Source organism: Pelophylax lessonae, assembly GCF_965119305.1.
Source record: "Pelophylax lessonae genome assembly, chromosome: 7".
NCBI classification, from domain to species: Eukaryota; Metazoa; Chordata; class Amphibia; order Anura; family Ranidae; genus Pelophylax; species Pelophylax lessonae.
In genome coordinates this window covers 294671808-294699638 of record NC_138774.1, presented here as the reverse complement: position 1 = coordinate 294699638, position 27831 = coordinate 294671808, and the positions used below count along the sequence as shown (strand labels likewise).

General features: G+C 45.9%; 1 protein-coding gene across 1 annotated transcript in view; it reads left to right on the top strand.

The window, feature by feature from the left end:
* The window catches only part of CACNA1F (calcium voltage-gated channel subunit alpha1 F), a 223628-nt gene that overhangs the window by 34368 nt on the left and 161429 nt on the right, over window positions 1–27831 (top strand). Inside the window, exons 5-9 of the mRNA XM_082263594.1 lie at window positions 1179–1318; window positions 4831–4973; window positions 9880–10032; window positions 22010–22206; window positions 26147–26250. Of these exons, the coding sequence (XP_082119720.1) occupies window positions 1179–1318; window positions 4831–4973; window positions 9880–10032; window positions 22010–22206; window positions 26147–26250 (737 nt within the window). The remainder of the gene's footprint in view (window positions 1–1178; window positions 1319–4830; window positions 4974–9879; window positions 10033–22009; window positions 22207–26146; window positions 26251–27831) is intronic.

The window sequence follows — 27831 nt, the reverse complement described above, 5'->3', positions numbered from 1 at the left end:
ATCATGAGAACGGTGAGGAATCAGCCCAGAACTACACGGGAGAATCTTGTCAATGATCTCAAGGCAGCTGGGACCATAGTCACCAAGAAAACAATTGGTAACACACTACGCCGTGAAGGACTGAAATCCTTCAGCGCCCGCAAGGTCCCCCTGCTCGAGAAAGCCCATGTACAGTCCGTCTGAGGTTTCCTAATGAACACCTGAATGATTTGGAGAACTGGGTGAAAGTGTTGTGGTCAGATAAGATCAAAATCGAGCTCTTTGGTATCAACTCAACTTGCCGTGTTTGGAGGAGGAGGAATGCTGCCTATGACCCCAAGAACACCATCCTCCACCGTCAAACATGGAGGTGGAAACATTATTATGCTTTGGGGGTTTTTTTCTGCTAAGGGGACAGGACAACTTCACCGTATCAAAGGGACGATGGACGGAGCCATGTACCATCAAATCCTGGGTGAAAACCTCCTTCCCTCAGCCAGGGCATTGAAAATGGGTCCTGAGTGGGTATTCCAGCATGACAATGACTAAAAACACACGGCCAAAGCAACAAAGGAGTGGCTTAAGAAGAAGCACATTAAGGTCCTTGAGTGGCCTAGCCAGTCTCCAGACCTTAATCCCATAGAAAATATATGGAGGGAGCTGAAGGTTCGAGTTACCAAACTTCAGCCTTGAAACCCTAATGACTTTTAGAGGAGTGGGACAAAATCCCTCCTGAGATGTGTGCAAACCTGGTGGCCAACTACAAGAAATGTCTGACCTCTGTGATTGCCAACGAGGGTTTTGCCACCAAGTACTAAGTCATGTTTTGCAAAGGGGTCAAATACTTATTTTACGAAATACGTTTTTCTGGATATATCTCCACCCCATCAACTTAAGGTGGAGAGGTGAGGTGGTAATTATGATGCTCTCCACCTCTTCTACTACAATGATTTCCAGATTCTAGAGTTGAGGGATTTTATTCATAAAGGGCAATTGTTTCTTATGAACATACAAACAAGATATCGTTCAGTTAGGGTTTGCATCCAGTTTAACTGTTATAAAGCTCCGTCTTCTACCTTGTTAATAAATAGCCAACCTGCGTAGTTTTTTAAAGTTTGAGAATTTTCATTATTCATCATGTACGTATTTTCTAAATGCCCCCCTCATGACGTGGATATACTGTGCTTGATGTGTAACAGGAACAAGTGGAATATATCTTCCTCATCATTTTCACTGTGGAAAGTTTCCTGAAGATTATTGCCTATGGTCTGGTCCTGCACCCCAGTGCCTACATCAGAAACGGCTGGAACTTGTTGGATTTTGTCATTGTTGTTATTGGGTAAGCTCTGACATTTATTCCTATACACCAATGTACCCCAGTGTATGCAATAATCACACCTTATCTGCTCTTTAGACCTCATGGCTTGATGTGGAATGAAAGAACTGCTCTTTTTTCTTGTAGCATTCAAACTATATTAAACCGAGACAGATTGCAAAGGGCAAAGCTTCCAACGGCCCCTCTTAGTCAGGGACTGTCCCTACTTTGGAGCCAAATCCCTCTATCCTGCTTTACTTTTCATTTATCACTCTTTTGGTCTAATGCAACCATTCTCAACCAGGGTACCAAGGAACATTAGGGTTCCTTCAGAGGTTCCAAGGGGTTTCTTGAGTTGTGGCTGATTGGCCTTCCGTTTGATGGTGCCCAGATAGTTCTTGAGCCAATGCCACTCTTTATGATCTAACACAGCCATTCTCAACCAAGATACCAATGAACCCCCAAGGATACTCCAGAAGTTGCTAGAGGTTCCTTGAGCTGTGGCTGTGAGTTGTGGCTGATTCACCTCCCATTTCATGGTGCCCTCATAGTTCCAGAGCCAAAACCACTTGGCTTCAAAACTATGAGTGCATAATTAAATGGGAGGTCAATCAGCATGTGTCATGGACTTGCAATAGTGTTTGGCAAGCTTACCTGTCCCTTCATGTCTGTATTAGAGGTCAGACTGCACTTCTGGTTCCTTTTTATCACCTCTACTTCCTGTTCCTGCCCCGCTCCAGGTCATCACAGGAAGTCTATATTTACCAGTGCACTGCAGGTCTGCTTTGCTGTTCAACAGTGTTTGTTTCCTGTTTCCTGTTTGCCGTGTGCTTGATCTACTTTTCTGTGTACCGACTTTGGCTTGTCTCTGACTATTCCTGGTTGCCTGTTACCCTGACCTTTGGCCTGTCCCTTGGTTGTCCTTGTCTGCCTGTTACCCCGACCTCGGCTTACCCATCACCATTCTGTGTGTCCCGAGTTTCTGCTTCCCTTCTCTCCCTATGGAGCGTTACCTGGGGGACCCCAGGGGCCGCGACCTGGGCCCAACTGCAGCCAAGTCTATCCTCACCACTAGAGGCTCTGGTGAACTTCTGCTGGGTCTTAGACTCCGCGCCCTGGGGAATCTTGGTCCATCCGCAGCAGTCTGCTATCGGGTTCACTACCTTGCGCTGTGCCCTGCCTCCAACGGGGTGCAATTGTCACCTGGCCACAGGTGACCTGACAGCATGACTTCAATTATCTATCTGTAAAGGGGGGCATTCCCTCTACTAACCACCAATGTAAAGGGCAATTTTGCCATTTTTCCACAAAGAATTGGTTTTAATAACAGTTCTCTAAACCTGAGAAGTATTTTAGTGGTTCATCTGGGGTAATAGGGTTGAGAAAGGCTGTTTTAATGTGATCCATTATCATAGCCTCCATCTATAATGATGAAAGAGTAAGACCACGTATTTCGTTGCGAAAAAATGCAAGATTGTTAGATTACATTTTTAGGTATCTATAGGCAGGGCCGTCTTTAATATTGATTGGACCCTGGGCAAACATTTTCTTGGGCCCTTCCTAATCCACTTATCAACTATTTGCAGGCAGTGGAGGCTCAAGGGGGAGCTGCCTTAGGACCCACAACAATCACTTGGCCCGGGGCAGCTGCCCTTTTGCCCTGTGTTAAAGACGGCCCGTTCTGTAGGTCTGCTCAAAAAAAAAAACATTGCATCTGGCAGGGCCTGAATTGCCAGATTGCCAATTTCATGCCTTTTCACATCCTGTTTACATCCTTATGTTACTGGTGTTGGACCGCATTCATATTCCTATTCGAGGGGGTGATTGGAATAAGGCTCTTCTCCAGTGTGAGATGCGCTGGATCAGATGCCTAAATGCCACAACTCCAACCTGGTCTCAATAAAAATGAGAGCTTCAGACCCTTTTTTGAGGGCTTCAGCTCTGGTAAAACAGACTGAGATACCCTTTGGACACATGTCCATATGTCATACATAGTGTCCAACTTCCCTCCCCTGTGGGTCCTATTTTCATTAATATTTTTATTTTTTATAATTTTTTTTCCTGTGTTTTGGCATATAGATTGTAATGGAACCGCCGACCCACACTGTATTTGTGGTCTTCCATCAGTATATGGCTTCCTTGCAGTCATGAACATATATACCAGATTTTCCCAGCCACCCTCATACAAAGCTAGCCAACACCTTAGCTTGTACTGGAATCACTCTTTATTGAACAGTCACACAGAATTTATATACAGCATGGACTTTCCCCCTCCTGATCATATTACCACACACAGGTCAGGGGTTGCCTGATTACATTATCCTATGCAGATGAAATTGTATACAGAAACAGAATTAACCTGAACTAATTATATAGCCATCTGGACAGAACAATGTGGGATCATTAACATTTAACAATGGGACAGGCAGACTTAACACAATCCACATTCCATCTCAGTAGATAGACAATAGGACAAGACTGCCAGTGACAGTCCTACATTGAAGTACATGGAATACACATCTACGTATTGCTATGATTATTTAGGAGTCAGACTTCATGGCAACAGGCTATAGGTCTCACAGTGTAAAGTGGGATTTAATCTTCATATGTCTTGAGAGATATTGCTGACAAATATTACTGTCCCACTTGAAGCAATCCAAACCATTAAGTATCTGTCTTTCACTCCCAGAGTACCGTCGCATAGATATTTATATACTTGGCTTAGCCCGAATATCCTTTTTATTATTAATTGGGCTTCGGAAAGGAACTTCATTTCCAGTGATCCTTTATGCAATGTCTGGCTATGGTTGGGAGGTCTCTCTCCTATGGATGCATTGATACTAAACGGTCTTACTGAAAATGTAAGCTGGTTTCCTATGGTTTACTCAAAATGGCAAAGATATCTATATTTGTATACAGTAGTACTCTATTTGAAATATAATATTATTTTGCAGAAATGGCAAAAAATCCCTGAAGAAGAATTGGTATTTCTCTATATATCGAAACTCGTTGGGTTTTCCCTTGCTGTAATCTCATCCTAGCTGTTCTCCAGCTGAGCTTGGGAATGCCATTTTTTTTGCTCTTTGAGTACATATGTAATATTTTTATCCATATCAATACCATATAAGTATATTTTTATCTTTTGATTGTGGTTTTTCTTTTCTAAAATATCTCATTAATAAAATCTTTATTTTTATACAAAATCGTATGGATTGCCTTAAAAAGGCAATTTTTGAGGACCCAGTATGTGTTTTAGTGTTAGGGGGGCTTCTGCACACAGAAGGCTTTTTTTTCTTAATGTATAGAATGCACCTTTGCCTTTACAATCTCTTTAAGGCCTGGCTAGTAGCTCAGGACTTGAAATTTCGAGTCCTGCTTTAATGTACACCTCTGTAACCAATCAGATTCTCTCTTTCATGTTTCAAATAATCAATAGGAAACTGAAAAGGAGATGCTGATTGGTTGTCAAAAATTGGTATTGGACAAAAATGTTGTCCTTTGTAGACAGTTGTCATGTGTTCTGTAATGTCTTGCAGGCTCTTCAGTGTTATTCTGGAACAGTTTTCCCATAAACAAGGAGATGCTCATCACATGAGCGGGAAGCCTGGTGGGTTTGACGTGAAGGCGCTAAGAGCATTTCGTGTACTACGACCTCTACGACTTGTATCTGGCGTCCCAAGTAAGAATCAATGGGTTCAATGTCTAGTCCAATGTCTAGTCTAGTCAATGGGTTCAATGTCTAGTCCAATGTCTAGTCTAGTCAATGGGTTCAATGTCTAGTCCAATGTCTAGTCTATGGGTTCAATGTCTAGTCCAATGTCTTGTCCAGTCAATGGGTTCAATGTCTAGTCCAATGTCTAGTCTAGTCAATGGGTTCAATGTCTAGTCAATGGGTTCAATGTCTAGTCCAATGTCTAGTCTAGTCAATGGGTTCAATGTCTAGTCCAATGTCTAGTCTAGTAAATGGGTTCAATGTCTAGTCCAATGTCTAGTCTAGTCGATGGGTTCAATGTCTAGTCCAATGTCTAGTCTAGTCAATGGGTTCAATGTCTAGTCCATTGTCTAGTCTAGTCAATGGGTTCAATGTCTAGTCCAATGTCTAATCTAGTCAATGGGTTCAATGTCTAGTCCAATGTCTAGTCTAGTCAATGGGTTCAATGTCTAGTCCAATGTCTAGTCTAGTCAATGGGTTCAATGTCTAGTCCAATGTCTAGTCTAGTCAATGGGTTCAATGTCTAGTCCAATGTCTAGTCTAGTCAATGGGTTCATTGTCTAGTCCAATGTCTAGTCAATGGGTTCAATGTCTAGTCCAATGTCTAGTCTAGTCAATGGGTTCAATGTCTAGTCCAATGTCTAGTCTAGTCAATGAGTTCAATGTCTAGTCCAATGTCCAGTCTAGTCAATGGGTTCAATGTCTAGTCCGATGTCTAGTCTCGTCAATGGGTTAAATGTCTAGCAGGTGTCCTCCAGAATCATTTTCCTATAAAAGCTTTGCAAAACTTTTTATCTTACCAATATAAATCTGAAGAATTTATTTATTTTGTTGTAAAATTCCAGGATCAGCCTTTCTATTTTTCCTGTTCATATGGTCAGTGATAAAATATAAATCATGCCATATCCCTTCCACATCAACTAATCTTGTATGTGTTGGAGACCTTTCTGGATTGACTGAATTGGTCACTAGCGCTGAGTGGGTGGTTATGTGGGTGGATTGGAGTGGTGGTGGCTTGCAGTAGGAATGTGCCCGATGGTGGAGAATGGTGGTAGACCCTCTTGGGTCTTGGGCTGCTGCCTTTTTGGTTCAGCCTTCAGGTCGTTTCCACATATAAGACTGATAAGAAATAAGAAAAGGTGGAGTGCCCGGTATCCAACAGAATTGTGAGATTGGAATTCGATTCAAGAATTTTTATTGAGAGTAGCAACAAGTACATCAAGGCAACTTGTTTCGGGAGAAAGGGCTTCCTCAGGGCTGTTGCTTCAAGCAAGTTGACTGGGATTAAACCCCAGGCCCGATGTATGTTTACAAGGTTGTTTGAAGTAGGCTAACGGAGTGACAGCTGTGGTTGCAGGGGCAGCAATCTGTATCAATACTCCCATGACCTATGCCCTCCACCATGTCTGTAGGCCTTTCCCTCCCCATTCCTCCAACTCACCTTTAGGCTCTTCTCCTTGCCAGTGCTTCTTAAATCCCCTATCTATTATCGTTGCCACCTCATCCCTTTAAACCAGGACACTTCTGGCACTTTTCCACTGCAAGTACCGGCTCGGCTCCACTCTGCCCTGCTTGGTTTGGTTTGGTTTTCCACTGCATGGTACCGCATGGCACGGTGTTGGAACGGTTCGGTACGGTTTGGTACGGTTTGCTTTTCTACTAAAGTAGTAAGGGGGTGGGATAACGATTCTCTGACCAATCAGTGGCTAGTAGTGACAAATAGTCAAGGCTGCATGCAAAGGATTGTGGGATATGGTATCGGTACGGCCCTCTTGGAACCACAACCGAGGTTGTACTGTTTAAGCGAGCCGTACCGTTCGGTTCCATATAGTGGAAAAGTGCCGCCGTACCATACCGAACCGTTCCAACAACGTACCATGCGGTACCATGCAGTGGAAAAGCGCAAAAGCGAGCCGAACCGTTTGGTTCCATGCAGTTGAAAAGCGCCTATATTAATTACACAGGTTCTGAGGCTAATATAATGCAAATAAGGCACTGAGTTTAATTACCACCTTAATCAGCCACAGAGCCTGTGTAATTAATGTGCGTCCTGGTTTAAAGGGATGAGATGGCAACCCTACTCTCTATTTCTTCTGCCAATACCCTACCCTACCATATTAACTGAATCGGTCACTGGCCCGGGGTGGGTGGTTATGTGGGCGGATTGGAAGGATTGCTTCCGGTAGGAATGTGCCCGATGGTGGAGAATGGTGGTAGACCCTCTTGGGTCTTGGGCTGCTGCCTTTTTGGTACACCCTTTAGGTCGTTTCCACATTTAAGACTGAGAAGAAATGAGAAAAGTGCCCCGTATCCAACAGAATTGTGAGTTTGGAAGTAGATTCAAGAATTTTTATTGAGAGTAGCAACAAGTACACCAAGGCAACTTGTTTCAGGAGAAAGGGCTTCTTCAGGGCGCTTGCTGCATTCTAGTTGACTGGAAGTAAACCCCAGGCCAAAGGTATGTTTACGAGGTTGTTTGAAGTAGGCTGGTGGAGTGACCGCTGTGGTTGCAGGGGCAGCAATCTGTATCAATACTCCCATGACCTATCCCTTCCACCATGTCTGTAGGCCTTTTTTCCTCCCCATCCCTCCATCTCACCATTAGGCCCTTCTCCTTACCAGTGCTTCTTATGACCCCTCTCCATTCCTCAGCCAATACCCTGCCACCTAGCACTTAGTCTTCCTTTTTCCTCGGGGGTTGGGGTAGAAGGGGGTTGCAGTTTAGATACTCAGTAGTTTTTGGGGTTCTTTGGTTTTTATTTTATGCTGATTTGTTCTTATATTTTGGAAAGTTTAGAGTGAATTATTGCTGACCGTTCCTTACAAATGTAATAACAGTGTGCACCAATATCACTCCATCACCCCTCTTTCTCCCCCTTCAAGCTAAATTCCTATTATAACAATTTTTACATACAGTAGTTGAATTGGTTCAGCTCGGACCAATGTAAGTATGTATTATAGGCGCTTTTCCACTGCATGGAACCGAACGGTTCGGCTCGCTTTTGCGCTTTTCCACTGCATGGTACCGCATGATACGGTGTTGGAACGGTTCGGTACGGTGCGGGGGCGCTTTTCCACTACATGGAACCGAACGGTACGGCTCGCTTAAACAGTACCACCTCGGTTGTGGTTCCAAGAGGGCCGTACCGGTACCATATCCCACAATCCTTTGCATGCAGCCTTGACTGTTTGTCACTACTACTATTATTATTTCAGGTTCTTATAGAGCGCTGTCAATTTACACAGCGCTTTACATATACATTGTACATTTGCATCAGTCTCTGCCCTCAAGGAGCTTACAATCTAAGGTCACTAACTCACATTCATACATACATAGTAGGGCCAATTTTATACAGGATCCAATTAACCTACCAGCATGTCTTTGGAGTGTGGGAGGAAACCGGAGTACCCGGAGGAAACCCACGCAGGCACAGGGAGAACATGCAAACTCCAGGCAGGTAGTGTCATGGTTGGGATTCAAACCAGCGACCCTCTTGCTGCTAGGTGAAAGTGCTAACCACTACACTACTGTGCCGCTAGTAGCCACTGATTGGTCAGAGAATCGTTGTTATCCCAACCACTTACTACTTTAGTGTAAAAGCAAAGCGTACCAAACCGTTCCAACACCGTACCATTCGGTACCATGCAGTGGAAAACCAAACCGAGCAAAGCAGGGCCGAGTGGAGCCGAGCCGGTACTTGCAGTGGAAAAGTGCCATTAGTGCCCCATACCAGTGGGGTCCCCATAGAAATCACTGTAGAAGACATTGCTACTACACTGTTACTACTTCGATCTTCACTAGTTGCTTGGTCCAGTGCCAAACCGCTACCCTGCTACATTGTGAACACAAGAGTTCACTCATTTGGTACAGGCGCCATTCAGGGTGGAGATGGCGGTGGTGGGGAAGGCGCCATTCAGGGTGGAGATGGCGGTGGTGGGGAAGGCGCCATTCAGGGTGGAGATGGCGGTGGTGGGGAAGGCGCCATTCAGGGTGGAGATACCGGTGGTGAGGAAGGCGCCATTCAGGGTGGAGATGGCGGTGGTGGGGAAGGCGCCATTCAGGGTGGAGATGGCGGTGGTGTGGAAGGCGCCATTCAGGGTGGAGATGGTGGTGGTAGGGAAGGCGCCATTCAGGATGGAGATGGCGGTGGTGGGGAAGGCGCCATTCAGGGTGGAGATGGCGGTGGTGGGGAAGGCGCCTTTCAGAGTGGAGATGGCGGTGGTGGGGAAGGCGCCATTCAGGGTGGAGATGGCGGTGGTGGGGAAGGCGCCATTCAGGGTGGAGATGGCGGTGGTGGGGAAGGCGCCATTCAGGGTGGAGATGGCGGTGGTGGGGAAGGCGCCATTCAGGGTGGAGATGGCGGTGGTGGGGAAGGCGCCATTCAGGGTGGAGATGGCGGTGGTGGGGAAGGCGCCATTTAGGGTGGAGATGGCGGTGGTGGGGAAGGCGCCATTCAGGGTGGAGATGGCGGTGGTGGGGAAGGCGCTATTCAGGGTGGAGATGGCGGTGGTGGGGAAGGCGCCATTCAGGGTGGAGATGGCGGTGGTGGGGAAGGCGCCATTCAGGGTGGAGATGGCGGTGGTGGGGAAGGCGCCATTCAGGGTGGAGATGGCGGTGGTGGGGAAGGCGCCATTTAGGGTGGAGATGGCGGTGGTGGGGAAGACGTCATTCAGGGTGGAGATGGCGGTGGTGGAGACTCTACCTTTTCCAATCAAGAAATGCCATCCAATCATTGAGAAAGTGTAAAGTATTCCCAGAATGGCACCCGTGCCGTGCAAATTATTTTTCCTTCAACCTACTGGTTGAACCATAAAAAAAAAAAACCTGGTGTGTGTCCTCAGCTTTACACCGTGCTTATCGTTTTTTTTGCAGGTTTACACATTGTTCTGAATTCCATCATGAAGGCCATGGTCCCTTTACTGCACATTGCTCTTCTCGTCTTGTTTGTCATCATTATTTATGCCATCATTGGACTGGAGCTCTTTATTGGCCGTATGCACAAAACCTGTTTCTACATTGGATCAGGTAAGTTTGGACGCCCAGCATCATTATAAGGCCTGAAGATTACGTAACCCTCCCCTATAAAACCATTATGTATTTTCTGAACTCAGACCCCCTGTAGACTAAAATGGTAACCTGGTCACACAATATTAGCGCAAGTTTATGAAACTCAACATTTCAGTAAAAAAAATACACTAAAAGTTCATTTTTACTGCCTCATTACCTCGCTATCCCCGAAGAATGGCTACAGTGCGGCTCTTTCGTTCTGGGAGGTGTCCACAACGCAACGCAAGGTGTTGTGCCTTCAGAGATGGTATTCTGCATACCTTGGGTGTAACGAGTGCTTATTTGAAATACTGTTGTCTTTATATCATCACAAACCAGTCTGCCCATTCTCCTCTGAGGCATTTTCCACCACACAACTGCCACTCACTGGATATTTTCTCTTTTCCCCACCATTCTTTCTAAACCTGAGAGATAGTTGTGCCTTCAGAGATGGTATTCTGGGTACCTTGGTTATAACGAGGGTTTATTTGAATTACTGTTGTCTTTATATCATCACGAACCAGTCTGCCCATTCTCCTCTGACACCAACAAGGCATTTTCCTCCACACAACTGCCACTTACTGGATATTTTCTCTTTTCCCCACAATTCCCTGTAAACCTGAGAGATGGTTGTGTGTTCAGAGATGGTATTCTGCATACCTTGGATGTAATGATTGGTTAGTTAAGTTATTGTTGCCTTTTTATTATCTGGAACCAGTCTGCCCATTCTCCTCTGACCTCAAGAAGACGTTTTCCTCCACACAACTGCCACTTACTGGATATTTTCTCTTTTCCCCACCATTCTCTGTAATCCCGAGAGATGGTTGTGTGTTCAGAGATGGTATTCTTGGTACCTTGGTTGTAGCGAGTGCTTATTTGAGTCACTGTTGTTTTTATATCATCACAAACCACTCTGCCCATTCTCCTCTGACCCCTGACACCAACAAGGCATTTTCCTCCACACAACTGCCGCTCACTGGATATTTTCCTTAGACTGAAATTTGTGCAGTGGATTAAGTGACATGGATCACTGTTGATATTCCTTGCTTTTTGTGAGTATACATCTGTTCTATTACTTGAATAAAAGGATCTATAAAGGTAATGAGCAAGGTTGGTGCACCCTCCTCTTTTGCCTTTTCGGGGCTCTCCTAGTTCCAAGAGGGCCACAAGGTCTTGCAAAAGGTCTTGCCTTCTTTCTTGGTGGCATAGATACAACAAGGTGCGGCAAACGTTCCTCAGAGATTTTTCAGAGATTTTTCTTCATAGTGACATGATAGCATCACATTGGCTGCACATCCATGATGTCAATCTCCCGTTCCACCACATTCCAAAGGTGCTCTATTGGATGAGATCTGGTGAGTGTGGAGGCCATTGGAGTACAGTGACCTGATTCAGTGAGTGTGGAGGCCATTGGAGTACAGTGACCGGATCTGGTGAGTGTAGAGGCCATTGGAGGACAGTGACCTGATCTGGTGAGTGTGGAGGCCATTGGAGGACAGTGACCTGATCTGGTGAGTGTGGAGGCCATTGGAGTACAGTGACCTGATCCGGTGAGTGTGGAGGCCATTGGAGTACAGTGACCGGATCTGGTGAGTGTAGAGGCCATTGGAGGACAGTGACCTGATCTGGTGAGTGTGGAGGCCATTGTGGGACAGTGACCTCATTGTCATGGTGAAGAAACCAGTGGTGAGATGATTGGAGCTTTGTGACTCCTGCTGGGAGGAGCCATCAGAAGATGGGGACACTGTAGTCATAAAGGGATGGACATGGTCAGCAACAATATTCAGGTAGGCCATGGTGTTTATACCATGCTCAATTGGTACTAAGGGGTCCAAAGTGTGCCAAGAAAATACCCCCCCCCCACCATTACACCACCACCAGCCTGAAACATAACCCCCCCACCCCCCCCTCTACCACACCATTACACCACCAGCCTGAACCATTACCCCCCTCCTCCCCCACACCATTACACCACCACCACCAGCCTGAACTGTTACCTCCCCCTCCTCCCCCACACCATTACACCACACCACCAGCCTTAACTGTTACCTCCCCCTCCTCCCCCACACCATTACACCACACCACCAGCCTGAACCATTACCCCCCCTCCTCCCCCACACCATTACACCACACCACCAGCCTGAACTGTTACCTCCCCCTCCTCCCCCACACCATTACACCACCAGCCTGAACCATTACCCCCCTCCTCCCCCACACCATTACACCACCACCACCAGCCTGAACTGTTACCTCCCCCTCCTCCCCCACACCATTACACCACACCACCAGCCTTAACTGTTACCTCCCCCTCCTCCCCCACACCATTACACCACACCACCAGCCTGAACCATTACCCCCCCTCCTCCCCCACACCATTACACCACACCACCAGCCTGAACTGTTACCTCCCCCTCCTCCCCCACACCATTACACCACCAGCCTGAACCATTACCCCCCTCCTCCCCCACACCATTACACCACCAGCCTGAACCATTACCCCCCCCTCCTCCCCCACACCATTACACCACCACCAGCCTGAACCGTTACCCCCCTCCTCCCCCACACCATTACACCACCACCACCTGCCTGAACCGTTACCCACGTATAGATGCCTAATTGCATTGAGTTACTGCCATGTGATTGGCTGATTAGCAATTTGTGTTACCAAGCAATTGAACAGGTGTACCTAATAAAGTGGCCGGTGAGTGTGTTATATGTAGTTTTTTAATTTTCTTTCACATAATAATAGTTTAAGAAGGGTGTTTGTGTTGTGTGTAATGCCCCCTAGCAGTGCAAATCCATGAATCTATTTCGAGTTTTCTCATTTTGTCTAAGCTTTAGAACTGCCTGCGATCACCATATGTTTCCAATGACAGCCGGCTTCTGTGAGATCTTATTATCATGCAGACTTTGTGCCGCTGGCCGTGGTGCGATGTTGCCAGGACTCCCTATGTGGAAGACATAAACAATGGGCTTGAGTAGTTCTAGAAAATGAAAATGCTGATTATGGTTTGCAGGGGATTGAGCACCCCCTGAGCCGTCTGAACTGACACCGGGCATGGAAAATGGTCCGCTTACTGCAACCACGAGGCGATGCACAATCATTCCACGGCATAAACATGGCCGTTTGTACCGGTTCACGGTGTTCATGGTGGAACAAATATGGAGGCAGTTAGATGACCATCTCACGTTGCCCTCGATGACGTCAGTTATGACGGAACGTGTAGGACGGGGCCAACGCAAGTGACGCTGCTTGCAGGCAGGCGCCTAATGTTAACTTTGGTTAAAAACCAGCAGGGGTTAATGTTTGATGCTTCATGGGTAAGGTGTGGTAGAGATGTGCCCAACCCAAAGATTAATTTATTTTGGATATGTTGAAATTCGTTCCTATTGTGTTTTGGAAATTCGGATTCTGCTTATTCTGTTCTATTCTGTTCAATTCTTTTATTTTCTATTCTATTCTATAAGCAGAAATAATTTTATTTCACTTTTATACCTTTCTGTATTTATTGCAATATGTTTCCATTTGGAATTTGAATTCATTTTCGAATTTGAATATTTCCTTTTCTCGTAATTTATTTTCCATTAGTTGGAATTCGTTCCTATTGTGTTTTGGAAATTCGAATTCTGTTTTATTCTGTTCTATTCTATTCTATTTGGTTCTAATATTTTCTATTCTATTCTATAATGCGGTCTAAGCAGGAACCATCATCTTATTTCACTTTTATATCTTATTGTATTTATTGCAATATGTTCCCCATTTTTAATTTGAATTCATTTTGGAATTTGGATAATTTTTGTTATGATTTATTTTGCATTCATTGAAATTCAGGTTCTGTTTTATTCTGTTCTATTTGATTCTATTATTTTCCATTCTTCTATAATGCGGCCTAAGCAAGAATCAGCATCTTATTTCACTTTTATATCTTATTGTATTTATTGCACTATGTTCCCCATTCTTAATTTGAATTCATTTTGGAATTTGGATAATTTGTTTTGTTACGATTTTTTTTGGATTCATTGAAATTCGTTACTATTGTGTTTTGGAAATTCGGATACATCCGAATCTCTGAATAGCAAAAATATTGGTGGAATTACCCGGCAGCGGGACCCTTGAAAGGGTCTAGGCAGCCTGTCATGGGCTTGCAATAGTGTTTGGCAGCTTACCTGCTCCTTCATGTCTGCATTAGAGACCAGATTCCCCTTCTGGCTCCTTTTTATCATCTCTCCTTCCTGTTCGGCTCCACCCCAGGCCATCACAGGAAGTCTATATTAACCAGTGCACTGCAGGTCTGCTTTGCTGTTCAACAGTGTTTATTTCTTGTTTCCTGTCTGCCGTGTGCTTGATCTACCTTTCAGTGTACCGACTTTGGCTTGTCCCTGACTACTCCTGTTTGCCTGTGACCCTGACCTTTGTCCTGTCCCTTGTTTTCCCTCGTCTGCCTGTTGTCCCGACCTCAGCTTACCCATCACTATCCCTTGTGTCCTGAGTGGCTGCTTCCCCTCTCTCCCTACGGAGCATGACCCGGGGGACCCCAGTGGCCGCGACATGGGCCCAGCTGCAGCCAAGTCCATCCTCACGACTAGAGGCTCTGGTGAACACCTGCTGGGTCTTAGACTCCGCGCCCTGGGGAATCTTGGGTTCACGTTTCTGTCCATCCGCAGCAGTCAGCTACTGGGTTCACTACCTTGCGGTGCACCCCTGCCTCCAAAAGGGTGCAGTTGTCACCTGACCACAGGTGACCTGACACAGCCTTTCTCAACCAGGGTTCCATGAAACCCTAGGGTTCCTTCAGAGGTTGCTTAGGGTTCCATGAGCAATGAGCAACTACGGAACTTTTTCTTATTTGTAAAAGGGCATTCTTCAAAATGGTTACTATTGAGAGGAGCATTCTTCTCAGTGACTATCACCCTAATATACTGTGAGCTGTAAATATAGTAGTTATTATGAGGGATTCCCTGAGGCCAGATTTGGTATTTCAAGAGTTCCTCAATGCTTAAAAGGCCGTAAAAGGCTGGTCTAAGGACTTGACTTTCTACCAATCCACCTCATGGGGTCACCACCCAAACTAACAAATTAAAGATGGTACTGGTCAAGCTGTTTGCCCCTATCTTAGGGCCCACTGTGGAACAGATGCTTCAGGACAAGTAAAAAGTTAATGGTTGATTCACAATGTGTTTGAGTGACAAGAGAGTGAATTCACAGTGTATATAATCTGGAGAAGAAAGCGTAAACCTTCAAGTTAACCCTTTGGGTGGGGAAGTGAGTGAAGTAATGAGAAGGAGGATCAGCCATCTCGGGAGTAGGAGTGGTGGTGGCCGGGAGATGGAGATCCCTTAAGTGGGTTGGTCTGGCACTTGATGCAACCTGCCAAGCAGTTGGGCACCTATCTTAGGGCTAACTACGGAACAGATGCTTCAGGACAAGTAGAAAGTTACTGGTTGAGTTCCAATGTCTGGCCTGGTTCGAGTGACGAGGGACTGAATCCACGGTGTATAATCAGGAGAACAAAGTGTAAACCTTCAAGTTAACCCTTTGGGTGGGGAAGTAATGAGAAGGAGGAGCAGCCATCTTGGGAGTAGGAGTGGTGATGGCCGGGAGACGGAGGTCCCTTAAATGGGGTGGTCTGGCACTTGATGCACCCTGCTAAGTGGTTGGGGCCCTGTTTTAGGGCCCACTGTGGAACAGATGCTTAATGACAAGTAAAAAGTTACTGGTTGAGTCACAATGTCTGGCCTGGTTTTGAGTGACGAGGGAGTCAATCCACAGTGATTGGGTGGGGAAGTGAGTGAACTAATAGGTAGGAGGATCAGCCATCTTGTGAATAGAAGTGGGGTGGCTGGGAGACGGAGATCCCTTAAGTGGGTTGGTCTGGCACTTGATGCAACCTGCCAAGCAGTTGGGAACCTATCTTAGGGCCCACTGCAGAACGGATGCTTCAGGACAAGTGAAAGGTACTGGTTGAGTCCCAATGTCTGGCCTGGTTCGAGTGACGAGAAAGTAAATCCACAGTCTTTATGATCAGGAGAGCAAAGTGTAAACCTTCAAGTTAACCCTTTGGGTGGAGAAGTGAGTTAAGTAATGAGAAGGAGGAGCAGCCATCGTGGGAGTAGGAGTGGTGATGGCCAGGAGACAGAGGTCCCTTAAATGGGGTGATCTGGCACTTGATGCACCCTGCTAAGTGGTTGGGGCCCTATCTTAGGGCCCACTGTGAAACGGATGCTTAATGACAAGTAAAAAGTTACTGGTTGAGTCACAATGTCTGGCCTGGTTAGAGTAACGAGGGAGTCAATCCACAGTGTATGTGATCAGAATAAAGTGTAAACCTTCAAGTTAACCCTTTGAGTGGGGATGTAAGTGAACTAATGAAAAGGAGGACCAGCCATCTCGGGAATAGGAGTGGTGGTGACCGGGCGACGAAGGTCCCCTAAGTGGGGTGGTCTGGCACTTGATGCACCCTGCCAAGCGGATGGCCCCTATCTTGAGTGACGAGGGAGTCAATCCACAGTGTATGTGATCAGAATAAAGTGTAAACCTTCAAGTTAACACTTTGGGTGGGGAACTGAGTGAAGTAATGAGGAGGAAGTGCAGCCATATTGAGAGTAGGAGTGGTGGTGGCTGGGAGTCGGCAGTCCTTTAGGGGAGGTGGTCTGGCACTTGATGCACTCTGTTAAGCAGTTGGGGCCCTATATTAGGGCCTACTCCAGAACGGATGCTTCATGACAAGTAAAAGGTTACTGGTTGAGTCACAATGTCTGGCCTGGTTCGAGTGACGAGAGAATGAATCCACAGTGTATAATCAGGAGAACAAAGTGTAAACCTTCAAGTTATCCCTTTGGGTGGAGAAGTGAGTAAAGTAATGAGAAGGAGGAGCAGCCATCTTGGGAGTAGGAGTGGTGATGGCTGGGAGACGGAGGTCCCTTAAATGGGCTGGTCTGGCACTTGATGCACCCTGCTAAGTGGTTGGGGCCCTATCTTAGGGCCCACTGTGGAATGGATGCTTAATGACAAGTAAAAAGTTACTGGTTCAGTCACAATGTCTGACCTGGTTCGAGTGACGAGGGAGTCAATCCACAGTGTATGTGATCAGAATAAAGTGTAAACCTTCAAGTTAACCCTTTGAGTGGGTATGTAAGTGAACTAATGAAAAGGAGGACCAGCCATCTCGGGAATAGGAGTGGTGGTGACCGGGCGACGAAGGTCCCCTAAGTGGGGTGGTCTGGCACTTGATGCACCCTGCCAAGCGGATGGCCCCTATCTTGAGTGACGAGGGAGTCAATCCACAGTGTATGGGATCAGAATAAAGTGTAAACCTTCAAGTTAACACTTTGGGTGGGGAACTGAGTGAAGTAATAGGGAGGAAGTGCAGCCATATTGAGAGTAGGAGTGGTGGTGGCCGGGAGTCGACAGTCTTTTAGGTGAGATGGTCTAGCACTTGATGCACCCTGTTAAGAAGTTGGGGCCCTATTTTAGGGCCTACTCCAGAATGGATACTTCATGACAAGTTAAAAGTACTGGTTGAGTCCCAATGTCTGGCCTGGTTTGAGTGACGAGAGAGTGAATCCACAGTGTATAATCAGGAGAACAAAGTGTAAACCTTCAAGTTAACCCTTTGAGTGGGGAAGTAAGTGAACTAATGAAAAGGAGGACCAGCCATCTCGGGAATAGGAGTGGCGGTGACCGAGCGACGAAGGTCCCCTAAGTGGGGTGGTCTGGCACTTGATGCGCCCTTCCAAGTGGTTGGGCACCCTATCTTAGGGCCCACTGTTGATCGGATGCTTACTGGTTGAGTTACTGGTTGAGTATGTGATCAGAACAAAGTGTAAACCTTCAAGTTAACCCTTTGAGTGGGGAAGTAAGTGAACTAATGAAAAGGAGGACCAGCCATCTCGGGAATAGGAGTGGCGGTGACCGAGCGACGAAGGTCCCCTAAGTGCGGTGGTCTGGCACTTGATGCTCCCATCCAAGTGGTTGGGCACCCTATCTTAGGGCCCACTGTTGATCGGATGCTTACTGGTTGAGTATGTGATCCGAACAAAGTGTAAACCTTCAAGTTAACCCTTTGAGTGGGGAAGTAAGTGAACTAATGAAAAGGAGGACCAACCATCTCGGGAGTAGGAGTGATGGTGGCCAGGAGGCGGAGGTCCCTTAGGTGGGGTGGTCTGGCACTTATTGCACCCTGCCAAGTGGTCGGGCCCCCATCTTAGGGCCCACTGCAGCACGGATGCTTCAGAGCAAGTAAAAAGTTACTGGTTGAGTCAAAATGTCTGGCCTGATCCAAGTGACGAGAGAGTGAATCCTTAGCCATCTCGGGAATAGGAGTGGTGGTGTCGGGAGTAGGAGGTTCCTTTAATGGGGTGGTCTGACACTTGATGCACCCTGTTGAGCAGTTGGGGCCCTAAATTAGGGCCCACTGCAGAACAGATGCTTCATGACAAGTAAAAAATACTGGTTGAGTCCCAATGTCTGGCCTGGTTTGAGTGACAAGAGAGTGAATCCACAGTGTATAATCAGGAGAACAAAGTGTAAGCCTTCAAGTTAACCCTTTGGATGGGGAAGTGAGTGAAGTAAAGGGAAGGAGGAGCAGCCAACTCAGGATTGGAAGCAGTGGTGGCTGGGAGTCGGTGGTGTCTTAGGTGGGATGGTCTGGCACTTGATGCACTTTGCCGTCCTCTAAAGTCACTTCCAGTTCTCTGGCATAAAGAATTTTTTTTTTTCTTTTGCTTTTAAAGGTAAACGAGAAATCAGAGGTCTTTTTGACCCCAGATCTCTTCATAAAGAGGACCTGTCATGCTTATTTTTATTAAAAGGGATGTTTAGATAAAAAATTAAAAAACAAAACAATAAAAAGGGACAGTGTAAAAATAAAAAATAAAATGTAAAAGAAATAAGAAAAAAAATAAATTTAAAGTGCCCTGTCCCTCCGTACTCGCGCGCAGAAGCGATTACATACGTAAGTCGCGCCTGAATATGTAAACCTTGTTTAGGTATCACCACGATCAGAAAATAAAACTAGCGCAAATTCCGTTAAGAACTCCCAGCCGTCTCCAGCCCTGGTGTCCTGCTTGCTGTTTGCGGTGTCTTTCTCACAGCGTCCTAAGCCCCGCCCTACTAGTTTCGTCACACTGACGTCTTCACAGAGCGGTCGCTAGAGTGATAGCAATAATTCTAGCACTGGACCTCCTCTGTAACTCTAAACTGGTAACCTGTAAACATTTTTAAAATGTCGCCTATGGGGGAGTATTTTAAATTCTGTAGTTTGTCACCATTCCACATGACATGTTAGGCATCTCTTTACTCGGCCTAACATCATCTTTCACATTATACAAAAAAATTAGTGTAAATAATGTTTTTTTTTTCGTTCGCTAACCACTTCAGCCCCGGAAGGTTTTGCCCCCTTAATGACCAGGCCATTTTTTGTGATTCGGCACTGCGTTATTTTAATGAACAATTGCCCAAATACAAATGATGTCCTTTTTTTCCCCACAAATAGAGCTTTCTTTTGGTAGTATTTGATCACCTATGCGATTTTTATTTTTTGCGCTAAAAAAAAAAAAACAATATTTTTCACTTTCTGCTATATAACATTCTCAATAAAAAAAATAATAAAAAACTAATTTTTTCATAATTTTAGGCCAATTCTGCTACATTTTTTAGTAAAAAAAAAAAAATCGCAATAAGCGTATTTTGTTTAGTTTGTGCAAAAGTTATAGCCTCTACAAACTTATATCATGCGTGTGACCGACATAGGGCTATGTCGGTTCGCGCAGGAGAGCCAGCCTGCCGCAGTAAATGTGCGGCAGGCGGTCGGGGAACCAGTTAAGTACCGTAGTTTGTCATCATTCCACAAGCGTGCGCAATTTTAAAGCATAACATGTTAGGCACTTGGTGTAACATAATCTTTCACATTACAAAAAAAAAATAAGGTAAATATTGTTTTTTTTTTTTTTTTTTAATTAAAGTGTATTTTTTTTTTTTAAATACAAAATTGCGCTTGAAAGACCACTGCTCAAATACGGTGTGACATAAAATATTGCAACAATTGCCATTTTATTCTCTAGGGTCTCTGATAAAAAATAATATATATATACAGTGGGTACGGAAAGTATTCAGACCCCCTTAAATGTTTCACTCTTTGTTATATTGCAGCCATTTGCTAAAATCATTTAAGTTCATTCTTCTTCCTCATGAATGTACACATAGCACCCCATACTGACAGAAAAACACAGAATTGTTGACATTGTTGCAGATTTATTAAAAAAGAAAAACTGAAATATCACATGGTCCTAAGTATTCAGACCCTTTGCTGTGACACTCATATATTTAACTCAGGTGCTTTCCATTTCTTCTGATCATCCTTGAGATGGTTCTACACCTTCATTTGAGTCCAGCTGTGTTTGATTATACTGATTGGACTTGATTAGGAAAGCCACACACCTGTCTATATAAGACCTTCCAGATCACAATGCATGTCAGAGCAAATGAGAATCATGAGGTCAAAGGAACTGCCTGAAGAGCTCAGAGACAGAATTGTGGCAAGGCACAGATCTGGCCAAGGTTACAAAAAGATTTCTGCTGCACTTAAGGTTCCTAAGAGCACAGTGGCCTCCATAATCCTCAAATGGAAGACGCTTGGGACGACCAGAACCCTTCCTAGAGCTGGCCGTCCGGCCAAACTGAGCTATCGGGGGAGAAGAGCCTTGGTGAGAGAGGTAAAGAAGAACCCAAAGATCACTGTGGCTGAGCTCCAGAGATGCAGTCAGGAGATGGGAGAAAGTTGTAGAAAGTCAACCATCACTGCAGCCCTCCACCAGTCGGGGCTTTATGGCAGAGTGGCCCGACGGAAGCCTCTCCTCAGTGTAAGACACATGAAAGCCCACATGGAGTTTGCTAAAAAACACCTGAAGGACTCCAAGATGGTGAGAAATAAGATTCTCTGGTCTGATGAGACCAAAATAGAACTTTTTGGCCTTAATTCTAAGCGGTATGTGTGGAGAAAACCAGGCACTGCTCATCACCTGTCCAATACAGTCCCAACAGTGAAGCATGGTGGTGGCAGCATCATGCTGTGGGGGTGTTTTTCAGCTGCAGGGACAGGACGACTGGTTGCAATCGAGGGAAAGATGAATGCGGCCAAGTACAGGGATATCCTGGACAAAAACCTTCTCCAGAGTGCTCTGGACCTCAGACTGGGCCGAAGGTTTACCTTCCAACAAGACAATGACCCTAAGCACACAGCTAAAATAACGAAGGAGTGGCTTCACAACAACTCCGTGACTGTTCTTGAATGGCCCAGCCAGAGCCCTGACTTAAACCCAATTGAGCATCTCTGGAGAGACCTAGAAATGGCTGTCCACCAACGTTTACCATCCAACCTGACAGAACTGGAGAGGATCTGCAAGGAGGAATGGCAGAGGATCCCCAAATCCAGGTGTGAAAGACTTGTTGCATCTTTCCCAAAAAGACTCCTGGCTGTATTAGATCAAAAGGGGGCTTCTACTAAATACTGAGCAAAGGGTCTGAATACTTAGGACCATGTGATATTTCAGTTTTTCTTTTTTAATAAATCTGCAACAATGTCAACAATTCTGTGTTTTTCTGTCAGTATGGGGTGCTATGTGTACATTCATGAGGAAGAAGAATGAACTTAAATGATTTTAGCAAATGGCTGCAATATAACAAAGAGTGAAAAATTTAAGGGGGTCTGAATACTTTCCGTACCCACTGTATATATATATATATATATATGTGTGTGTGTGTGTGTGTGTGTGTGTGTGTATATATATATATATATATAATATTTGGGGTTCCTAAGTAATTTTCTAGCAAAAAATACAAATTTAAACTTGTAAACAAAAAAGTTCCAGAAAAGGGGGGGTCAGCAAGTGGTTTTCTACTGTAAACCTGTGCTAATCAAAACTACAAATTTGTTCTTTATTTATCGATCGTTCACAGACCTGGTTTCAGAGGAGGAGCCGGCGCCCTGCGCTTTCTCCGGCCACGGAAGGGAATGTCCTCTGAACAACACAGAGTGCCGCGGCAAGTGGGAGGGACCCAATGGCGGCATCACCAACTTCGACAATTTCTTTTTTGCCATGTTGACCGTCTTCCAGTGCATCACTATGGAGGGCTGGACAGATGTTCTGTACTGGGTGAGATTTCTTATCAGAGCTTTAATCCTAACACCGTTCCTTCATTCCCATCCACCGCCTCTCCTTTCTTTATACCCCGCACTCCCGTGTAATCATCGGACTTCCAGGTTGTGATTTAATCTCTATGGAAACTGCTAGAACGTGGATAGAAATACATGCAAGATGCCGAAGAAGAGTCCCTAGAGAGAGGATTTACAAGAGGATCTAATTTTATCATACCATTTTTTTTTTTTTAGGGTCAGCTCAACAAATTGCGCCGCCAAGGGGCAAATATGGAAAAAGCAGTAAATGCAGTAGTAACATCTCTAGAGCTTGCATTCAGTATTCATACCCCTTGAAATGTTCCACATTTTGTCATGTTACAACCAAAAAAGTAAATGTATTTTATTGGGATTTTATGTGATAGACCGACACAAAGTGGCCATAATTGTGACGTGGAAGAAAAATGATAAATGGTTTTCAACTCAGAGATCGACCGATTATTGGCAAAGCCGATATATCGAGGGCCGATCTGTACTTTCCCCGATATATCGGAATCGGCCCCGGAGGTTACCGATATTGCCGATACCCCGGCCCCGGTACCGCAATCCATAGCCGATGGTCGGCTGTCTTGTAATAACAACCGATGCGGCTGTCATTACAAGGAGCTACTTAATTCAGAAAATGAATATTCATGTGGATCCACCTTAGTGCAAAAAAAGTTTTTTTAGAATTAGGATACAAAATAAAAAAAAAATCAAAGTGATGAGTGGTAATGTCCAAGAAAGACCAAAATATCCCCCAGCAGGGCCGGTGCTTTCACTAGGCAAAATAGGCAGCCGCCTAGGGCGCATTGCCACCTGGGGGCGCAGCCAGGAGTCGTCACTCTCTCTCCATCATGAATGATTATTGTGAGCTGAGGGGAGAGGTGGCGGTAGGGGGGAAGAAGGGACAGAGAAAGATGCCAGGTGTCTTGAGCAGTGGCAGAACTATCAGGCCCTGGCTTTCCACCACTGTTGGAGGGGCCCCAAGAGGCAGGAATGGAGCCCACCAGAGTGCTGCCTGCATGATGATCCTCTTCAGCTGTAGCTGAACGACCTTAACCCCAGGCAGGAAGTGACTCTCTGCACTGAGCTGGTGGGCAGCCGTTTATTTCCCTGGGTTGGTATTAAGCAGGGAGCGGAGGAGAGCTGAACCTGAGCCGGAGCTTGGCACTGGAGGGCAGAACCTTTACTGGAGCAGAAGAGACGAGGCACCAGAATGGTCTGAGGAGGTTGGTGATGAAGGACATGCGGAGCTCTCTGACTGCTGCTTTTCCCTCCACCAGGAGCCGGTTGGAGCTGTGGTGAGCACTGTGGTCCAGGAGAGGAGCGTCCTGGGAGAAGGAATCAGCAGGATCACTGTGAAGGAGGGCAGAGTGGGGGCCACTCTCTTCATACCGCCCAGTTAGTGTCCCCAGAACAGGGGATTAGGGTCCCTGGGTGTTACATGGAGCATCCCTGGTATGAAAGGGAATCGGGGTCACCAGGTGTGCCATGGAGGAAAAGGGTCACCGGGTGTAACAGGAGTTTGGGGTCACCAGGTGTGCCATGAGGAATTGAGGTCCCTGGGTGTGCTATGGGGGATTGGGGTCCCGAAGTGTGACACGGAAGAACATCATGGTCCTCAGGTGTGACATGGAGGAACATCAGGGTCCCCAACTGTGACATGGAAAAACATCAGGGTCTGACATAGAGGAACATTGGGGTCACTGAGTATGACAGCATGACATGGAGGAACACGGGGGTCCCTGGGTGTGACATGGAGGAACATCAGGGTCAGTGGGTATGACAGCATGACATGGAGGAATATTAGGGTCCAAGGGTGTGACATGGAAAAACATCAAAGTCCCTGGGTGTAACACGGAGGGATATTAGGGTCCCCGGGTGTGACATGGAGGAATATGGGGGGGTCACTGGGTATGAAAGCATAACATGGAGGAACCATCAGATCAGGGTCACAGGTTATGACATAGAGGAGTTTTTAACCCCTTCCCTTTTTTGGGGGGGGGGGCGCAAGTAGCTGGTCTTGCCTAGGGTGTAAAATAGTCTAGCACCGACCCTGTCCCCCAGTGCAGATACACAGCAAACCGATATCCCCCACCACACGCAATGGCCGCTCACCTTAATGGGTAGAAGTAAATGCATATATATATAATACACCCGACCAAGAGGTCTAATCCATTGGCAGGTGGAGGTCAGCTGGGAACAGAAAGACCAAATATTCTCCTTCTAAGCAATTAGGATAGGGAAAGGACTCCAAGGCTGGTAATGCTCCGCACACAAAGAAAGCAAATGATAGATCTCCATAGTGTAGTATTTAGCAGTAAAACTTTAATAAAAGCTTAAAAAACTTACAATTAGGTAAACATCAGCAGGTAATACAACGGCAAAGACCAAACGATCCCCGTAGCAGCACAGCATAGGTAAAAGCACCGAACTTCCGGTTTCGGGCGAAACCGGAAGTGACGTCACCCGGCTCCTCCCGACGCGTTGCGTCACACACACACATGGCTTTATCAAGGGCCCTTTATCAAGATTTATTTTATATATTTTATATGTACCATTTGTCACTTTTGATTGTTACATTATCAGTGCTGTTATATAGGTTTAGACCTTCATGCGATAGCGCCTATCTATTATTTTACTTTTAATTGCACACCACTATGGTGATCAACCTCAATATTGCAATTCAATTTACACCACTCGGGAGCCTGATTTGTTTGGCTATTGCTGGCCTTGGAGCTTCTTTAGTTTTGTAGCACCCACCTAGGTAGGTGCTAGTGAGAGAGTATAGTTTTGAGCTCTGTCTGCTTCCCAGAGGGGCTGCAGGTAATTCTATATTGTTCTCTGCCTACCAGAGAGCAGGATTGGTTAGTAGGGTCTGCTTAATGTGCTCACATGTGCTGCGAGGTCTTTGGCTAGAGAGCATAGTCCCGGAGGGAGGGGGCGGCTGCCTCCTCCTCTGTAGCAGTGGCATCCGGTCGCAGGAGGTCATCCTGAAGGCCAGAGGAAAGGATGAGAGGAGCTGAACCCAGAGGTCCAGGAGAGCGGACTGAGGGGGGAGACACTGGAGACCCTGGGACCACAGTATCATGAGTACAGGGATTCGTGTCAAGGGGCCTGACCTGAGGGGGGCCACACCACGTGTAGGATAGTTAGTGGACGGGTGTCAGCAGTGAAGAGAAAGAGGTTGCTAGTGAGAGTATCATGATGATAATTGCTAGTCCACCATGTCCTCTTAGGAAAAGAGATTTCATTCCCAAATTCACTCATAGTGGCAGGGTGAATCAACAGCCTGGCTGTACCTAAAGATAGAAGTGCTCAACCACTTGTGCCTAGGTAATTTGGAGTATCCCACTATTCCCTTCTCCTATCCCGGTTTGTGCGTCGCGAGTGCAAGTTTTTTTTACCCCCAATCCAACAAACCTAGTGGGTATCTGGGAAAAGTAGGGGTTTTGGGTGGGGAGACACCAAGTGGAGATTTACATTGAAAAATGGAGATTTTGTTGGATTTTAGGGTCAAAGGTTAGGGCTAGGGCTTTGGGTTAGGGTTAGACAGAGGAGACACAGGAGAGGGTTTTGACTCAGGAAATGGGTCATAGACCCACCTCAAAGGTCAGGAGGTGTGACCTCAGAGGTCAAAGGTCACAGCTCCGCCTACTGTTGGACACTGGCGCTGGCAGGTGCTCCGCGCCCGCTTACTCCACCTAGTGTTGGACACAGGAAGTAGGCATGGACACAGGAGGTGGCGCTGTATACTGGTAACTCAGGGGGACCCGAAAAGTGTGATTCTGGCAGTCCTTACGGGGGGAAGTGCTACAGTTGTTTTGCCCATGAGGCAGTCCTGCGAAGTCTAGAATGAAACAAGGACATCTTACCAGCTTTTTATTATTGACATTTTACTCTTTCGTACCTTTCAGATGCAGGACGCCATGGGCCATGAGCTCCCCTGGGTTTACTTTGTCAGCTTGGTTATTTTTGGATCGTTCTTCGTCCTGAACCTTGTGTTGGGTGTCTTGAGTGGGTAAGTGATCTCCTTCAGTGGGCTCACAAGTACAAGACAATGCGGTTGATTTATCGAAGGCACATAGACTGTTTACTCTGCTTCACCTCATTCCTTAGCTCTGAGGAAAATCCACCTGTAAAAGTGCAACTTCCCTCGCGAACGTGAATAATGCAAATCAACCCCAGGGGGACCTATTGCAGGGCCGTCTTTAATATTGATTGGACCCTGGGCAAACATTTACTTGGGGGGGCCCCCCCGGAATACACTTATCAACTATTTACAGGCAGCATGGGCTGAAGGGGCAGTTGCATTGGGCCCCACAGCATTGACTGGGCCCGGGGTCCTGCATTAAAGACAGCCCTGACCTATTGAAGGTATATCCACATGACCTCTGGTAGATTCCCCCCCCCCCCCCCCCCCCAATTAATGACCAGGCCATTTTTTTACGATTCGGCACTGCATTAATTTAACTGACAATTGCGCGGTCGTGCAACGCTGTACCCAAATAAAATTTATGTCCGTTTTTTCTCCCACAAATAGAGCTTTCTTTGGTGTTATTTGATCACCTCTGCGATTTTAATATTTTGCGCTATAAACAAAGAAATACCAATCATTTTAAAAAAAAAATAAAAACAATATTTTTTACTTTTTGCTATAAAACATATCCAATAAAAAAATTTGAAAAATCTAATTTCTTTCTAAAAATATGCACTGGTACTGTAATAATGACACTGGCAGGGAAGGGGTTAACCCAGGGGCGATCAAAGGGTTAAGTGTGAGCCTAGGGGGTGTTTTCTAACTGTGAGGGGGATGGGCTTGTGAAATCAATACAGAGACCTGTGTTCCTATATAGGAGGATCACAGGAGCTCTGTGTTCATTCCAGAGAGAACGGTCTGCTGTGTTTTCAACAGCTGACTGCCGTTCTCTCTTCTGGCCAGTGGGCGCGCGCCCCCAGGATCACTCCTGCGAACTGCTGCCGTATAACTGCGAGAACCTGCCAACCTACTGGTGGCTGGTCGGCAAGTGGTTAATTTAGATCAGTGATGGGGGAACCTTGGCACCCCCAGATGTTTTGGAACTACATTTCCCATGATGCTCATGCACTCTGTAGTGTAGTTGAGCATCATGGGAAATGTAGTAATTTGTTTTGTGCAAAAGTCATAGCGTCTGCAAGCTTTAGTATGCGCAGTATACTGGAATTTTTATTTATTTATATATTTATTTTTTATACTAGTAATTGCAGCGATGAACGACTTAAAGCAGGACTACGATATTGCAGCAGACAATCCAGGCACTGACTGACACTTTGTGGAAGCCAGTGACACCAATACAGTGATCAGTTCTAAACATATGCACTGTCACTGTACTAATGACACTGGCTGGGAAGGGGGTTAAACATCAGGGGCGATCAAAGAGTTAAATGTGAGCCTAGCCAGTGTTTTTGAGTGTACTGTGGGGTTGATTGTCTAAAGGCAAATAGACTGTGCTCTTTGCAAAGTGCAGTTGCTCCAGAGCTTAGTAAATGGGGTAAAGCTTCACTTTGCAACGAACACCCAATCACATGCATGGGAAAAAAAAAAAGAAACAGCATGTTTGCT